General features: G+C 41.0%; 1 protein-coding gene across 1 annotated transcript in view; it reads left to right on the forward strand.

Moving 5' to 3' along the window:
* The window catches only part of SHH (sonic hedgehog signaling molecule), a 29330-nt gene extending 26415 nt beyond the window's left edge, over positions 1-2915 (forward strand). The window contains exon 3 of the mRNA XM_089531449.1: positions 1026-2915. Within this exon, the coding sequence (XP_089387575.1) occupies positions 1026-1729 (704 nt within the window). The 3' untranslated portion in view covers positions 1730-2915. The remainder of the gene's footprint in view (positions 1-1025) is intronic.
* The last annotated feature ends 10960 nt before the right edge of the window (positions 2916-13875 follow it).

The following is a 13875-nucleotide window of genomic DNA, read 5'->3' on the forward strand; positions in this document are numbered from 1 at the left end:
TTGAGATCTAGGGGCAGTCATGGACCAGAGCCAGGAATATAGTGTCTTTCCATTAGCGTCTCCATTTCAGCATGGAATTATAATTTATAATATTCAGCTTGGAATTATAACTTTTAGAAAAGGTAAAAGGAGCCGGTGTGGTGTAATAGTTTGAGCAATGGGCTAGATCTCTGGAGACCGGGATTTGAATCTCGCCTCGGTCATGAACACTGGGTGGCCTTAGGAAAGTCATACTCTCTCAGCCTCAGAGGAAGGCAATGGCAAACCCTCTCTGAACAAACTCTGCAACAAGAACAACAAAAAGATAGGTGCGTTCTAAATGTGGCCCTCCAGCTTTTGTGGGGCTGTAACTTCCATTATCCCCACTACTTGGTACGCTGGCTATGTCTGGTGGCATTTACAATCTTAACACCTGGAAGGCCAAAGATTGTCCAGCCCCTGCTAATAAGCAATACACACTAATATATTAGAGTGCTCACTAGAGATTGTAAGAATTATTCCCCCTTCCTTGTGAAGTTGTTGTTGTTGTGTGCCTTCAAGTCATTTCCAACTTATGGCGACCCTAAGACAAACTTATCATTGGGTTTTCTGGGCAAGATTTGTTCAGAGGGGTTTTGCCATTGCCTTCCCCTGAGACTGAGAGCATGTGATTTGCCCAAGACCATCAAGTGGGTTTCATGCCCAAGCAGGGAATTGAACTCTTTTCTCCAGAGCTGTAGTCCAATGCTCTATGCCATACTGGCACGACATGATTGGTCATCATACTGCATGCTTCTCCACTTGCTTCTCGTAACCTGGGTTAGAAGTAGATAAATGCACAACAGGATGACATAATGAGACAGAGTGTGATCTTGCAGAAATTGTGAGGAGGAGGTATAGAAAGTGAGATAACATGGGGTCAAGTGAAACATTTCTTGTCCCTTTGGGTTTCATCTTTATTTGTCATACAGAAATTTCTCTCCAGCTACCTCATCTTTTCTGTATTCTGATGCCACTTCTTCTCTTTCTTCCTTTCTCCCATTCAGAAAACTCGGTGGCTGCCAAATCAGGCGGCTGCTTCCCTGGCACTGCTTGGGTGAACTTGGAGCAAGGAGGCACCAAGCTGGTAAAAGACCTCCATCCTGGCGACCGGGTGCTGGCGGCAGATGTGCAGGGCCGCCTGTTCTACAGTGAATTCCTCGCCTTCTTGGACCGGGAAGAGCCACCTGTTCACAAGCTCTTCTACGTGATCGAGACCCGACATCCCCGGACGCGCCTCTTGCTCACGGCTGCCCACCTGCTCTTTGTGGCCTCTCCGCAGAACCATTCCCATCCACAGCCCATTTTTGCCAGCCGGGTGCAGCCAGGACAACATGTCTATGTGCTGGGCCAAGGGGGTCAGACACTGTTACAGGCTGCTGTGCACCGGGTGTCCCTGCAGGAAGAGGCCTCGGGGGCTTATGCCCCTCTTACCACTCAGGGCACCATCTTCATTAATCAGGTGCTGGCTTCCTGTTATGCCGTCATTGAAGAGCATAGCTGGGCCCACTGGGCATTTGCCCCTTTCCGAGTTGCCCACACTCTCCTGGCCATGCTGTACCCTGCTGGTCTCTCATCCCCAATTCTCTTTCCAGCTGCTGCACCAGAAGATGCTCCAGGTGGAGTCCATTGGTATTCTCGCCTCCTTTATCACCTTGGCCGCTGGCTATTGGATTCTGAGATGATGCACCCCCTGGGCATGGCCAGCTGAGGGAGGTAGCATTCGAAACTCCACTTTGACCCATCATAAGAATCAAATAATAAGACTGGGGAGGGGGGGAACTAAGATGAAGAAAGAAAAAATAAGAAAGACTTTGAAACAATAGTAGGACAGTCCAAAGTAGACTTTAAGGTACAAGAAGAGCCCAGGAAGTTTTTTTTTTTTTTGGTTGCCATTGCCATTTTAGTTTATAAATATATATATATTTTATTTGATTTATATATATATATATATATATTTGGTCTGTTTGTTTCCTTGTTTTGTTGTCCTCATCTCCTGGATATTTATTTCTTTGGTATTTTGAAATAGATGTTTTAAAGAATATGAACCCAACCTTCAAGAGCCTTAAATTGTTTCTTGGATAATTTATTATCATGTGAACTGTACACTCACAGGGAGAAGAAAATTATTTTGCAAGGCCAAGCAAAACTGCACAGAGTTCTATTTTTCTATGTGTCATATGTGTGTCCTGACTTTCCAAAAGTAACCCTCCTGTCCTTCCCGTTGATCCCATTGCTTTGCAGTCTCCCAACAGCGAGTCTCGGAACAAACAAAAGACCTTTTCCTTGTGGAAGAGGGAGGGGGAATCCGTAAATTATATTTTTATACACAGAATTGTAAATTCAATTTTTTTTGAGAAAGAGAGAGAGAGAGATAGAGAGAGAGATTGAGAGATTGAGAGACTGAGAGAGAGAGAGATCAATACTTAACAGTCACATTTCATTATTATTTTTTCTTGAAATAGTGTAAATTACAAGAATATATTATTTTAATTTAAATAGTATCAAATGTAGTGTCATCTCCTGTATTGTTTTTGTTGTCTTTGAAACATTTTTGCTTTGTATGAAAATAACTTCCACTCCTTTTGTCCGTACCCTTGGAACTCAAGACTGTTACACAACCGAATCTATTTGCAAAACTCTGGGGAGAAGAAGCTCTCTTATTTTTACCTTCAAAAATCAAGAAGAAGAAAATTTATGAGAAAATATTTTTTAAAAAGCGCACATGTTGGCTATTATGTGACAATGGAGAATAGTTTGTACAGAGCGGGGGGGAAAGGATGTTTTGGATTAATAAACTGATAAATAACCGCTGTCAATTTACTAAAATGTATTTTTGAATATTTTGTAATAGTTTTAATAGTTTTATAGAAATAAAATGTGCCATGCACACTCTGGTTAGTATATAACAACAAACAATTCCTGGTGCATCACATTGTTTTTATTTTATTTTTAAAAAAGCTGTTTAGGTAGGAACCGTGGATATCCATTCTCATGTCATGTTAAATTTTCTTGAATGTCCAAAGCTGTTGCAATATTACATATTTTGGAAAAAATGAAAACAAAAACTATAAAAGAAGCAGAAATACAATCATATCAGTTTACAACTTGCGATACCTTCACAATTTGACAAAAGGAAAAGGGCACTAGTTTTGCACAGAGACAGAACTTTTGCACAATGTATATTTTTCACAAATTGCAGAAGCCATGATGGTGGGGAGCAGGGGGAAGAAACACATTTGACATCTCTTACTGGATGCAAGAGTTCTTGAGGAAGTTGTGGAGTGCATTCATACTGCAGAATTATAGTGCTGTGATACCACTTTAACTGCCATGGTTCTGTCCTATGGAATCCTGGTATTGACAATTTAAGGAGGGACATTTAGAAATCTCAGCCACAGCACTCCACTGTCTCACCAGACCTCTAGACCCAGGAATCCATAGGATGCAGCCTTGGCAATAATTAGAATAACAGCACTATGATTCTGTAGTGTGAATGGGCCCATCGAGGTATTGTCTCGCCATGCTGACTTTGGTCTAATCTGCACTACATAAATAATGCAGTTTGACAGCACTTTAACTGCCATGTCTCAGTGCTATGGAATTCTGGGGTTTGTGGCTTTGTGAGATATTTAGCCTTCTCTTTCAAAGAGTTCTGGTGCCACAACAAACTACAAATCCCAGGATTCTGTAGCATTGAGCCATGGCAATTAAAGCTGTGTCAAATGACATTATTTCTACAGTGCAGATTAGACCATAGCCAGTTTTATCTAGAATCTTGCAAATGCCAAGATTTCATTACACTCCTGGCCCACTGAAATAAATGGGATTGAAGATTGCCATGATAAATTCAAGTACCATTGGTTTTAGTGGATCAGTACCAAGTATGACAATGTTTAATTTCATCTCTTACTCCTAGAAAAACAAACAAACAAACAACAAAATGCATGCCTTAAAACCTGACAGAGTCCTAACTGTGCTATATGTTCTCCCTGCCTTTTGGAGAATAATTGCCTCCCAAATTATGATGGGCCTCTCCTCTTTTTGCACTACTTTTGCATTTCGCACTCAGTTTGCAGCAACTGAGATAAACTGAGGATAAAGTGGGAGGAGGGGAGAGAAAATGGGGCATTTTAAAAGCAGCTGAAAAAGTGATATGACATAAGATTAATTGTGTCTGGCCCTGCAAAAGTAGGATACTTGGAGGGTATGTAACTAATATTGATTCTGATATCAATAAACTGTTGGTTACCTACTTCCCACCCATCATCCTTGGACACATATTGTCAAGTGACAAAGGGAGAATTAGACACATGGCTGAAGGTTTTGGTGAAGTACACATTTAAAGCATAATTTTGGACTGAAAACAGTTGTTATAGAAGAGTCTCTTTGGCTTACTCCCATTTTGCACTGAAAAGGAACTTTTGGCCTTTGATCACATCAAGATACAGCCAGCCTCTGAATTCTTCCTTGCCTAACACTATGTGTCCTGTTATACTTTTCTTGTGTCAATAATCCCAGCCTTATAAACCGACCTTTAGGTGGGGAACTAACTGAGAACAGTTGCCCACATAAAGTGATGGCCTTCTTTGGGTCTGTTAAAAGTCCTTCTCTATCCACCCAGAGTTGTGTCAATATCATTAAGGTTGTAAAGTCTCTGTTACTGGAATGCTGTTAATATATCTGCAGATTATGTACATTTGGGTGTGTGCGCTATGATCTATAAAAACTCAAAGTGATTGATCATTCCCTCCTGAAAGTCTCTGTAAACATTAGAGCAACTTAGAACTTTTTCATGATCAACTAAGCCAGTAGAATAACCTTCCCAGGAGTCAAACTTTTATGTTATGTCAAGAGGTGACCCGCTGACCTTGATCAAGGGGGTCCCCTTAGGGACACACTGTTGATGCTGAACAAGCAAGAGATGGGAATGTAACATTAAAACACAAGTAAATAATACCTAATGTAGTTTGAGGATTGCCAACCTATCCCAGGCTGAAATTTCAGAACCAAAACTTGAGTCCTAGGGGCAACCTTAGGGACATACTGTAGATGCTGAACAAGCAAAAGGTGGGAACTTTACATTAAATCACAACAAAATAATATACAATGCATTTTGAGAATTGTTAGCCTATCCCAGGCTGAGATTTCAGAGCCAAAACCCGAGACCTAGGGGCAACCCGGGGGGGGGGGGGCAAGCCATGACAAAGTTACGAAGGCTGCATGTACACTGCATAATTAATGCAGTTTGATACCCCTTTAAGTGCCATCACTCAATGCTATGGAATTCTGGGATCTGTAGTTTTGTGGGGTATTTAGCCTTTTCTCTCAGAGAGTTCTGGTGTCAGAACTACAGATCCCAGGATTCCATGGGATGGAGCCATGACAGTTAAAGTGGTGCCAAACTGTATTAATTCCTCAGTGTGGAAGCAGCCAAAGGTGAAGTTACAGGTGACATAAGCACTGTACATTTGTCACTGTGCAGGGTATGTCATTCAAATAAGAAAACTCGAGTCTAACAAATGAACAAAAATATATAACAGACTTTTCAAGGCAATGTTCTCACCCTGAGATTCCTTCCCCTCAACTTGACGAACGGAGGAGGAGGACCAGAACTTGAGGTTCAGAAAACACACAGTAGATTATACTTTCTTGTGAGGCTAATGCAGCCACCACTTAGAAGCAGCCTAAGACATTACCAACTGTGCATTTCAGATGTGGTTGGCATATGAAACTCCTCTTTGCATCCCATCATTTCCTCAAGGCCCTCAGCTAGAGTGATAGTGTGGCAAGGCATAAAAGGCAGAGAAAAATGCATCCATTCATTGCATGAAAAATCAGTTGGAAAAGTCCTGGGGTGGCTTTGTTGTTGTTATGTGCCTTCTGGTGACCCTGCCTTAAGGTGTCCTTGTCCAGATTTATTCAGAGGAGGTTTTATGTTGCCTTCCTCATAGGCTAAGGGGGTCTGATTTGCCCATCCAGTAGATTTCTAGGGACTCCAAGGGCACATCTACATTGTAGAATAATACAGTTTCTCACCATATTAATTGCTGTTGTTCCATCCTATGGAATCCTAGGTTTGTAGTTTAACAAAGTCTTTAGCCTTCTTTGCCAAAGAGTGCTGGTGGTTCACAAAATTACACCTGCAGGATTCTATAGGATGGACCCATGGCAGTTAAAGAGGTCTCAAACTGCATTATTTCTACAGTGTTGAGGCACCACCAGTCCAGCACTCAAACTGCTAAAGCACATTGGCTTCCTCTACAGTGGTTTACAGGAAAATTATTATGACAGTCTCCAGTAGGGACTCCCAACCAGGCATTTCACATTTTCCTTAGGCCTCCAGCCAATGCTGCTTGCTCCCAGCTTCCTGCTACTGTCCCACCGTTAGGCCTGGACTTGACTGATGGTGGCCTATTGTACATCTTGCCCCTGGGTCCCCCAGGCATTAAACTATACCCTGTTCCTTGCCGTCAGACTTTTGCACTTGTAAAATGGTCAGGACACACAAGGAAGAGGCAATGGGGAGGGTGGAGGGGGACAAGCCATTGGCTTTGGTTTTCCAGTTCCTCCAGCTCTGCACCAAACTGCAAAACAGTGGTTCAACACCAAAGTGCTTAAAGGTCAGGTATGCAGGTTCCCTGGGAAGCAGGGCTGTGAGTGTGAAAAATACAAAGACAACAGGCCTAGCTCACAGTCTCTAATGCCTACAGTAGCAATTTTCTTGGCATGCATAGAAATATCTTTTTAAAATCTTCACTAAGGAGATTATCATACTGGGATAAGAAATGGGAGAAAAATGGAATGCTCCCATCATGATTACACAATTGCGTGAAGATTTTCACACAATGTCACACTCATCCTGTACTTCTCCTGTTAACAACCTGGAATGTTCCTGTAACTTCTTATTCATGGAGAATCCGCATGAATAGCGAAGATGTGGAAGCAAATAATGTTTCATTCGTGCTATTGCAGGGCAATCCAGGACCTTTCCCCAGAGTGCATTTAGGTATATGCAATTCTTTTTCATTGCTAGGATTGGTTTTGGGGTGGATTTCTATGTTATTTTGAGGTGTAGGACACAATTTTCTTTGAACTGTATAAAAATAATGTTCTGAAATATATCAATTTTATCAATTTCATTTTGTTCTGTTCAGGACAAAAGCATGCTTTCAAACATGTGCAGTTGCACCAAACTGGCACATGCGTGAAACATTCGATAATGCTGTAATAGTGATACAAGAATGGATGTATGCAGAATAAAATTGCATTTCTCTATGATTTTTATCTTGTCAGTATGTGATTACACGACTCTGTGAAAATATAGATCGCTATAGCACTATGCTTCCATTATCTTCAAATAGTGCAATTGTTGCGCTATTGGCCCTGGTGTGATAATCTTAGAACTCTATGGTGTAAGTTAGGATGGTAGTAAGTAGCAGTCTGATGTAACTCTTCTGCCTTTTGTCCAAAGTGCTCAAGGGGTGAGCATTTTGTACATAGGGGGACCCCATTTTGACCCTCACAATCATCTTCAGAGGTAAGTTTGCCCAAAGAGAGTGTGACTTGTCTGAAGTCACAACAGCTAAAGAGCTGAAACCTAGGCTAACTGCGATGCCACATTAATGCACAATTTTCATACAATGAGAACATGTTTCTGAAACAACTAGATGGCCTGAGTATCTTTCCCCTTGTCTGGCCCCTTCCTGTGAATGTATATAGCCATGAGTGAAAAGCTGTCACCCTTGGTCAGCTAATAAAATGCATAATCTTGATGGCATGCTAATGTTCAGTGCACTGCATGAATGTTATCTTAGCAACTCTCATCATAACTACCCTGTAAAGTTGGTAACTGTTATTATCTTCAGATTACTGATGTGGGACTGGGGTGATTATGCAAAGAGAAAGAGAGATGGAAAGATGGATAGAGAGACAGGGAGAAATGGCTTGCAGGTAGCAGTTATTGGGAGGCAGTAGCAAAGTATTGACTTCACAAACTACGTGACTGCAGACTTCTGCCTTCAGATATGGTGGAAAATACTCTCATTGCCAATCTAGAAGTAAGGTCCAGCTGCCAATCCAGTTGGGTTTTGTGTATGAAATAAGGAGAAGAATTATCTTGTTCCCTGTCTCTGGCAACCAAATATCTTGGAGGTTGTCCTCTTACGCCCTCCTCCCCAAGAGTTATAGTAAAAAAGTAACTTACTTGTTTATTTTATTTATTTAACTATTTATAAGTTGCTTTCTGTCTAAATATCTCACAGTGGCACATAATAGATAATGTGATATAAATCTGACACAGGAAAATAATTGCACCCAAAATTTAAACATACAATACGGTGGGACAGATGGTTTTTTAAAAAAAGAAGTAAACAGAAAACCAAAATAGAAATTACAAAATTACACAGATTTGTACATCATATTTTATAGCAGCAAAAGGTAGAAGGAAACAGCCTTTATATATATAAATTCATGTTTGGGAAAAAAATTACATGAATTTGTTAATGCCATGCAACCCTCCACCTTCAGCTAATGACCCCTTGTGTGCACATGAATATGCATCAGTTCATATACAGCAATTAACTAAATCAGTCCCTCTGGTAGTGAACTCAAGTGGGCAAAGCTCAAAGAGATAGAGACAAACTGGGGCTGCTGAGACTCAAGAGGGCAATATCAGCATGAGATTCACAGCAGTGATCATAATCTAAAAAGTCAATGGCAGCAACCTCATTCCCTTCTATGACCCAGTGAAGGTGGTCACAGCCAGTGGTAGCCATGGAAGTCGCTCAATCAATCTGTTCTGGGTTTTATTCCAGACTTTAAAAGAACTTTCCAAAATGCTGACACCAATGCTTTAAAACAGTTTCAGCACCATGGATAGTGCCCAACTGGCATGACAGTCTCCAGCCCCCCCAGATAACATGGTGCATGCTCAGTATAGCCAGCCCTCTGTATCCACTGACTTTTTATCCATGGATTCAAGCATCCACGGCTTGAAAATATTTTTAAAATACATACATTCCAAAAAGCAAACCCTGATTTTGCCATTTTATATAAGGAATACCATTTTATTATGCCATTGGATTTAATGGGACTTGAGCATCCACAGATTGTGTTATCCACAGGGGTGGGTGGGTCTGGGCCCACTGTAGTCAAAGACAGATACAGGTCAGATGGGATGGTGGAAAGAACAGCAAGTTTGTCTTTGGAAGAACTTGACTAGATATTTCTTTGGTTTAATGCTAGAAACGCTAAATTTCCTTGGGTGCCTTGACCAAAAAACAGCATAAAATGAACCAAAACAAAATAAGAGAAGAGAAAATATTTTGGGGCTCCCTTGTAAGCAAAGAAAGAGGACAGTGATAGAAGACAAGAGGTCAACTGTATGATCAGAGGAAATATCTTATGGACTGATTCAGAACTATGGAAACAAAGGCCTGAAAGAACGCCAGAAAAATTAGAGGTGAAATGCCCACCACCAATGCGCTAATATTGCATTTCCCCCAATTTTTCTGAAAATTCTTTTTTTATAGAGAGAGAAAAATGTGGGGGACGGAGGGACAAACAGACCCATGACTTTAAAATTTCTGGAAACATTACACTTCTGTTCAAAACTGTGTTTTCAGAAATACAACTCTGGATGCAGCCACACTCAAGCAAAGAACTGTTGTTGTTGTTGTTGTTATATGAAATCTCTGAGACTGGACTAAGCTGTCTGTATACATGGCTACAATGGAGAAAATAATGACAACCAGCTCACAGAGCAAATATGAAAGATGCTTGTTTTAAAATCTTGTTCGTATCTCTCCTTTTTCTTCAGGGATTTCAGAGCTCTCCCTTCCAACTCACATACCCACAGGTGCACACTCTCTTTAGGCTTCACTCCAAAATCATTGCCTGGCTAGAAGCCACCATTTCCCCCAATGGTTCGATTCCCACTCAGCCATGAAACCCACTGGGTGACCTTGGGCAAATCACACTCTCTCAGCCTCAGGGGAAGGCAATGGCAAAACCTCCTCTGAACAGATTCTGCAAGAAAACCCAATGCTAGGGTTGCCTTAGGGCTTCCATAAGTTGGAAATGACTTGAAGACACAACACAGCAACAAAAACAGTTCTATTATAGAGAGCTTATTATTAAAAACCAAGGCTGATTGGTTCATGTTTTATTTGACAGATGCTGCTTGGAGGAATATCTTCCTTTGTTTTCTATAACTTTGTATGCCTGCATAGCAGGGGATTGGACTATATGCCCTTTATGGTCCCTTCCAGCTAGATTCCAGCTAGATTCTATAATTCTAAAACAAAACTGTTGGATTTCTGTGGCATGCAAAGTCTTCACAGTTGTTTTAAAAAATACCCTGAGAGTCTGCCTTTTAAGTAGTATGCAAGCACCCTCTGGTGGTTCCAGCATGTCCTTGCAAGAAAATACATGCATATAAATATTGCTCAGCCCTGTAATGTAATGAGAGCTGGACTTTCTTAATTTCTTTTGCTTCCTCAGTTGGTCTGTTAGTTCTATATTCCACATTTCTTCCAGCACTGGGAGAGCTGTGGATTGCAGTAGCTCATAAATTGATTAAAAACATGATTTTTAAACATACAGCGAAAAATACATGAACCTAAATTCTACTGTTAGCCCCTCCTACAATAGAATTGTTCTTATGCATCTTCAAATGAACCTTGACTAATGGTGATTCTCTCCTAGGGTTTCCTCAGCAAGATTTATTCAGAGGAGGTTTGTCATTGCCTTTCTTTGAGGCTGAGAAATTATGACAGTCGGTTTCCAAGACTGGGCAGGTATGTGAACCCTGCTTTCCCAGAATCATTGTCCAACTCTCAGACCATTACATCAAGGTTTCTTGCCAAGATTTGTTCAGAGGGGGGTTGCCATTGCCTTCCTCTGAGGTTGAGGAAGTGTGATGTTCCCAAGATCACCCAGTGGATTTTTATGGGTGAGCAGGGATTTGAATCCAGCTCTCCCAGCGTCAGTTTTACTTTGGTGTTCAGAGTAGAGCCACTGAATCAGTTGGGATTACTCACCTTTCAACAGTTCACTCATTCAGTTTATTCAAGTTAGAACTAACCACCAGGATACCAACTATAATATTATAACACAATTAAACAGATGGTCATGATAAGACAATTATCGAACCCAAATAATTTAGAAGGACACTAGGGGAAAATAAAACAAAATACAGCATCCTCCCCATTCCATTAAAATCTTTCTTAGTCACTAAAGGCTACCTGAATAAAAAGCTCTTTGCCTTTGATCATAGAAGAACATCAAGGGGGAAACCCACAGGTTTGTAATAGACACTGAGAAGCCTCTCTCTTGAGCCTTCCATGTATGTCCCCATGAATTGTTAGACTGGAGAGAACAGCCTTTCCCTAAGATCTTAATACCTAGGAAGTCTCACATGGGGATGGCTGGAACAGAGAACGAGGAAAGGAGGAAGGGGGAGCATTATTACACACAATCTAGCAATTTGTCTAGTGCAAAATGTACTACTAGCTTGGCAATGAAAGCAGGAAGAAAGTGACAGATCTTGGAGAACCAGTAAATCCTTCTGAAGTAAAATAATAATTCTCTTACTCATCCATATCCTTTTGTTGTTGTTATCTACCCCCAAGTCGATTTTGATATATGGCAATCCTGTGGATGAGATATCTTCAAGACTCCCTGTCCTCCACTGCTTTCCTCAGTGCCTGCAAATTCATACCCATGACCTCTTTTACAGAGTCCATCCAACTAGCATGCTGCCTTCCTCTCTTTCTGCTTCTCTCCACTTCTTCTAGTGTTATTGTTTTCTCCAATGAGTCACGCCTTCTCATGATATGGCCAAACTATGACAGCCTTAGTCTAGTCATCTTGGCTTCCAGAGAGATTTATGGTTTGATCTGTTCTAGCACCCACATGTTTGACTTCTTAGCTGTCCATGGTATCCTCAACAATCTTCTCCAGCATCACATTTCAAATGAATTGATTTTCTTCCTGACTGCTTTCTTAACTGTCCCAGTCTTGCATCCCTTACACAGTTAGAATGGTTGAAGGTTCTTGAGAACACTTAATTGACTGGTTGGCTTAGCAGTGGTGGTGAACCTATGGCACGAGTGTCAGAAGTGGCACTCAGAGCCCTCTCTGTGGGCACATATGCCATCACCTTAGCACAGAGTTTGCCAGAATTTGTTACTAGAAAGTCAAAGGGGCATGGCACTTTGTGATAAATAAGTGGGTTTTGGGTTGCAGTTTGGGCACTCAGCCTCTAAAATGTTTGCCATCACTGGCTTAGGGTGACCAGATGTCCTAATCGCAAAGTAGGGCAAGGCACTGCAAAATGTCAGACAGTCAAGAAAAACATAAGGCATTACAAAATAAAAGCTAAAAACATGAAGATAAATGTCAGTGCACACTTCTTAGTCCTCCTCAAAATGGAGGACATTTTGGAATTTCTCCTGGATAGACCGCTGAAATGTAAAACATGTCTTGGAAATAGAGGGTGTCTGGCCATCTTGGGTTAGCTTTCTTTTCACAATTTTTTTTTTTTTTTTTAGAATTGGCTAAGATACTCTCCAACATTTCACATTATGGCCAGGCAACATCAGAATGTGATCAAGGAAGCAAAAGTAATTACTAAGTAAACAAGATAGGGGAGGTTGCAGCAGGTTACTTTTGCCTGAATCTACTGGGAGGAGCAAGATCCAACCCCAGCTCTCTTCCCTGCCCTGCTGAGTAAATTGAGTGCAAACTGCTTTTGCACTTTGCACTCAGTTTGCAGCAATGAAAGTAAGCTGAGGACAAAAGGAGAAAATGGGAGAAGAGAGAAACTGGGGCATTTTAAAAGCAACTGAAAAAGTGGGATGTCAGAGGATTAATCGGATTGTCCCTGGCAAATAGCTGTGGGAACGTATCTTACAGCATATTTTCCTTCCACTGAGTGCAGAGCATCTTTTTTATGGTGCATGCAGTCTCACTTCATGTTCTGTTACCTAGCCTAATTTGTTTTAGCTTCTGCCGTAGATGTGGTCCATTCTCTAGCTTATTCATTATCTGGAATGTTATCCTACTTACTAAGTAGTAGTATCCTACTTACTAAAGACCTCATGTGTGCAGCACTACATGCATGCCTGGTGCATATAAATTACCCCCAAAGTTTATTTGTGCCTGAATACATACATGTACACACACACACACACACACACACACACGTATAAATAAACTTTGGAGATAATGTGCATGTGTATAAAATTTTCCAAATCCTCCCCCTAAAGCCTAGTCCAACTGAAGTAGACTAATTGAATAAATAGAATTTATATCAGAAAGATTGCCATTCATCCCCTGTTTAAAGACTTCCAATGAAGGATAGTCCACTATCAGGCAAGGCGGTACACTCCTCTGCCAACCACTCTTACTATCAAGAAATTCTTCCTGATGTTTAGGTGGAATCTCTTTTCATTCAACTGAAAATAATTGGTTCATATACTCTAATCTCTGGAGCAACAGAAAACAGTCTTGCTCTGTTTCTACATGATATCCCTTCAACTATCATATCCTTCTCAGTCTTCCCTTCTTCAAGCAAAAAGTATCTTATGCTATTGTTTTTTGTGGGTTTTTCAGGCTATGTGGTCATGTTCTAGAAGAGTTTATTCCTGACGTTTCTCCAGCATCTGTGGCTGGCATCTTGAAGATGCCAGCTACAGATGCTGGAGAAACGTCAGGAATAAACTCTTCTAGAATATGGCCACATAGCCTGAAAAACCCACAAAAAACTTTGGATGCCGGCCATGAAAGCCTTTGATTTCACATCCTATGCTATTCTTCATACACTATTCTTCACAGGGCAGCATTGCTCATCAA

The sequence above is a fragment of the Sceloporus occidentalis genome, unplaced genomic scaffold (genome assembly GCF_023333645.1).
Source record: "Sceloporus occidentalis isolate IW3139 unplaced genomic scaffold, rSceOcc1.0.p SCAF_7, whole genome shotgun sequence".
Taxonomy (NCBI): Eukaryota; Metazoa; Chordata; class Lepidosauria; order Squamata; family Phrynosomatidae; genus Sceloporus; species Sceloporus occidentalis.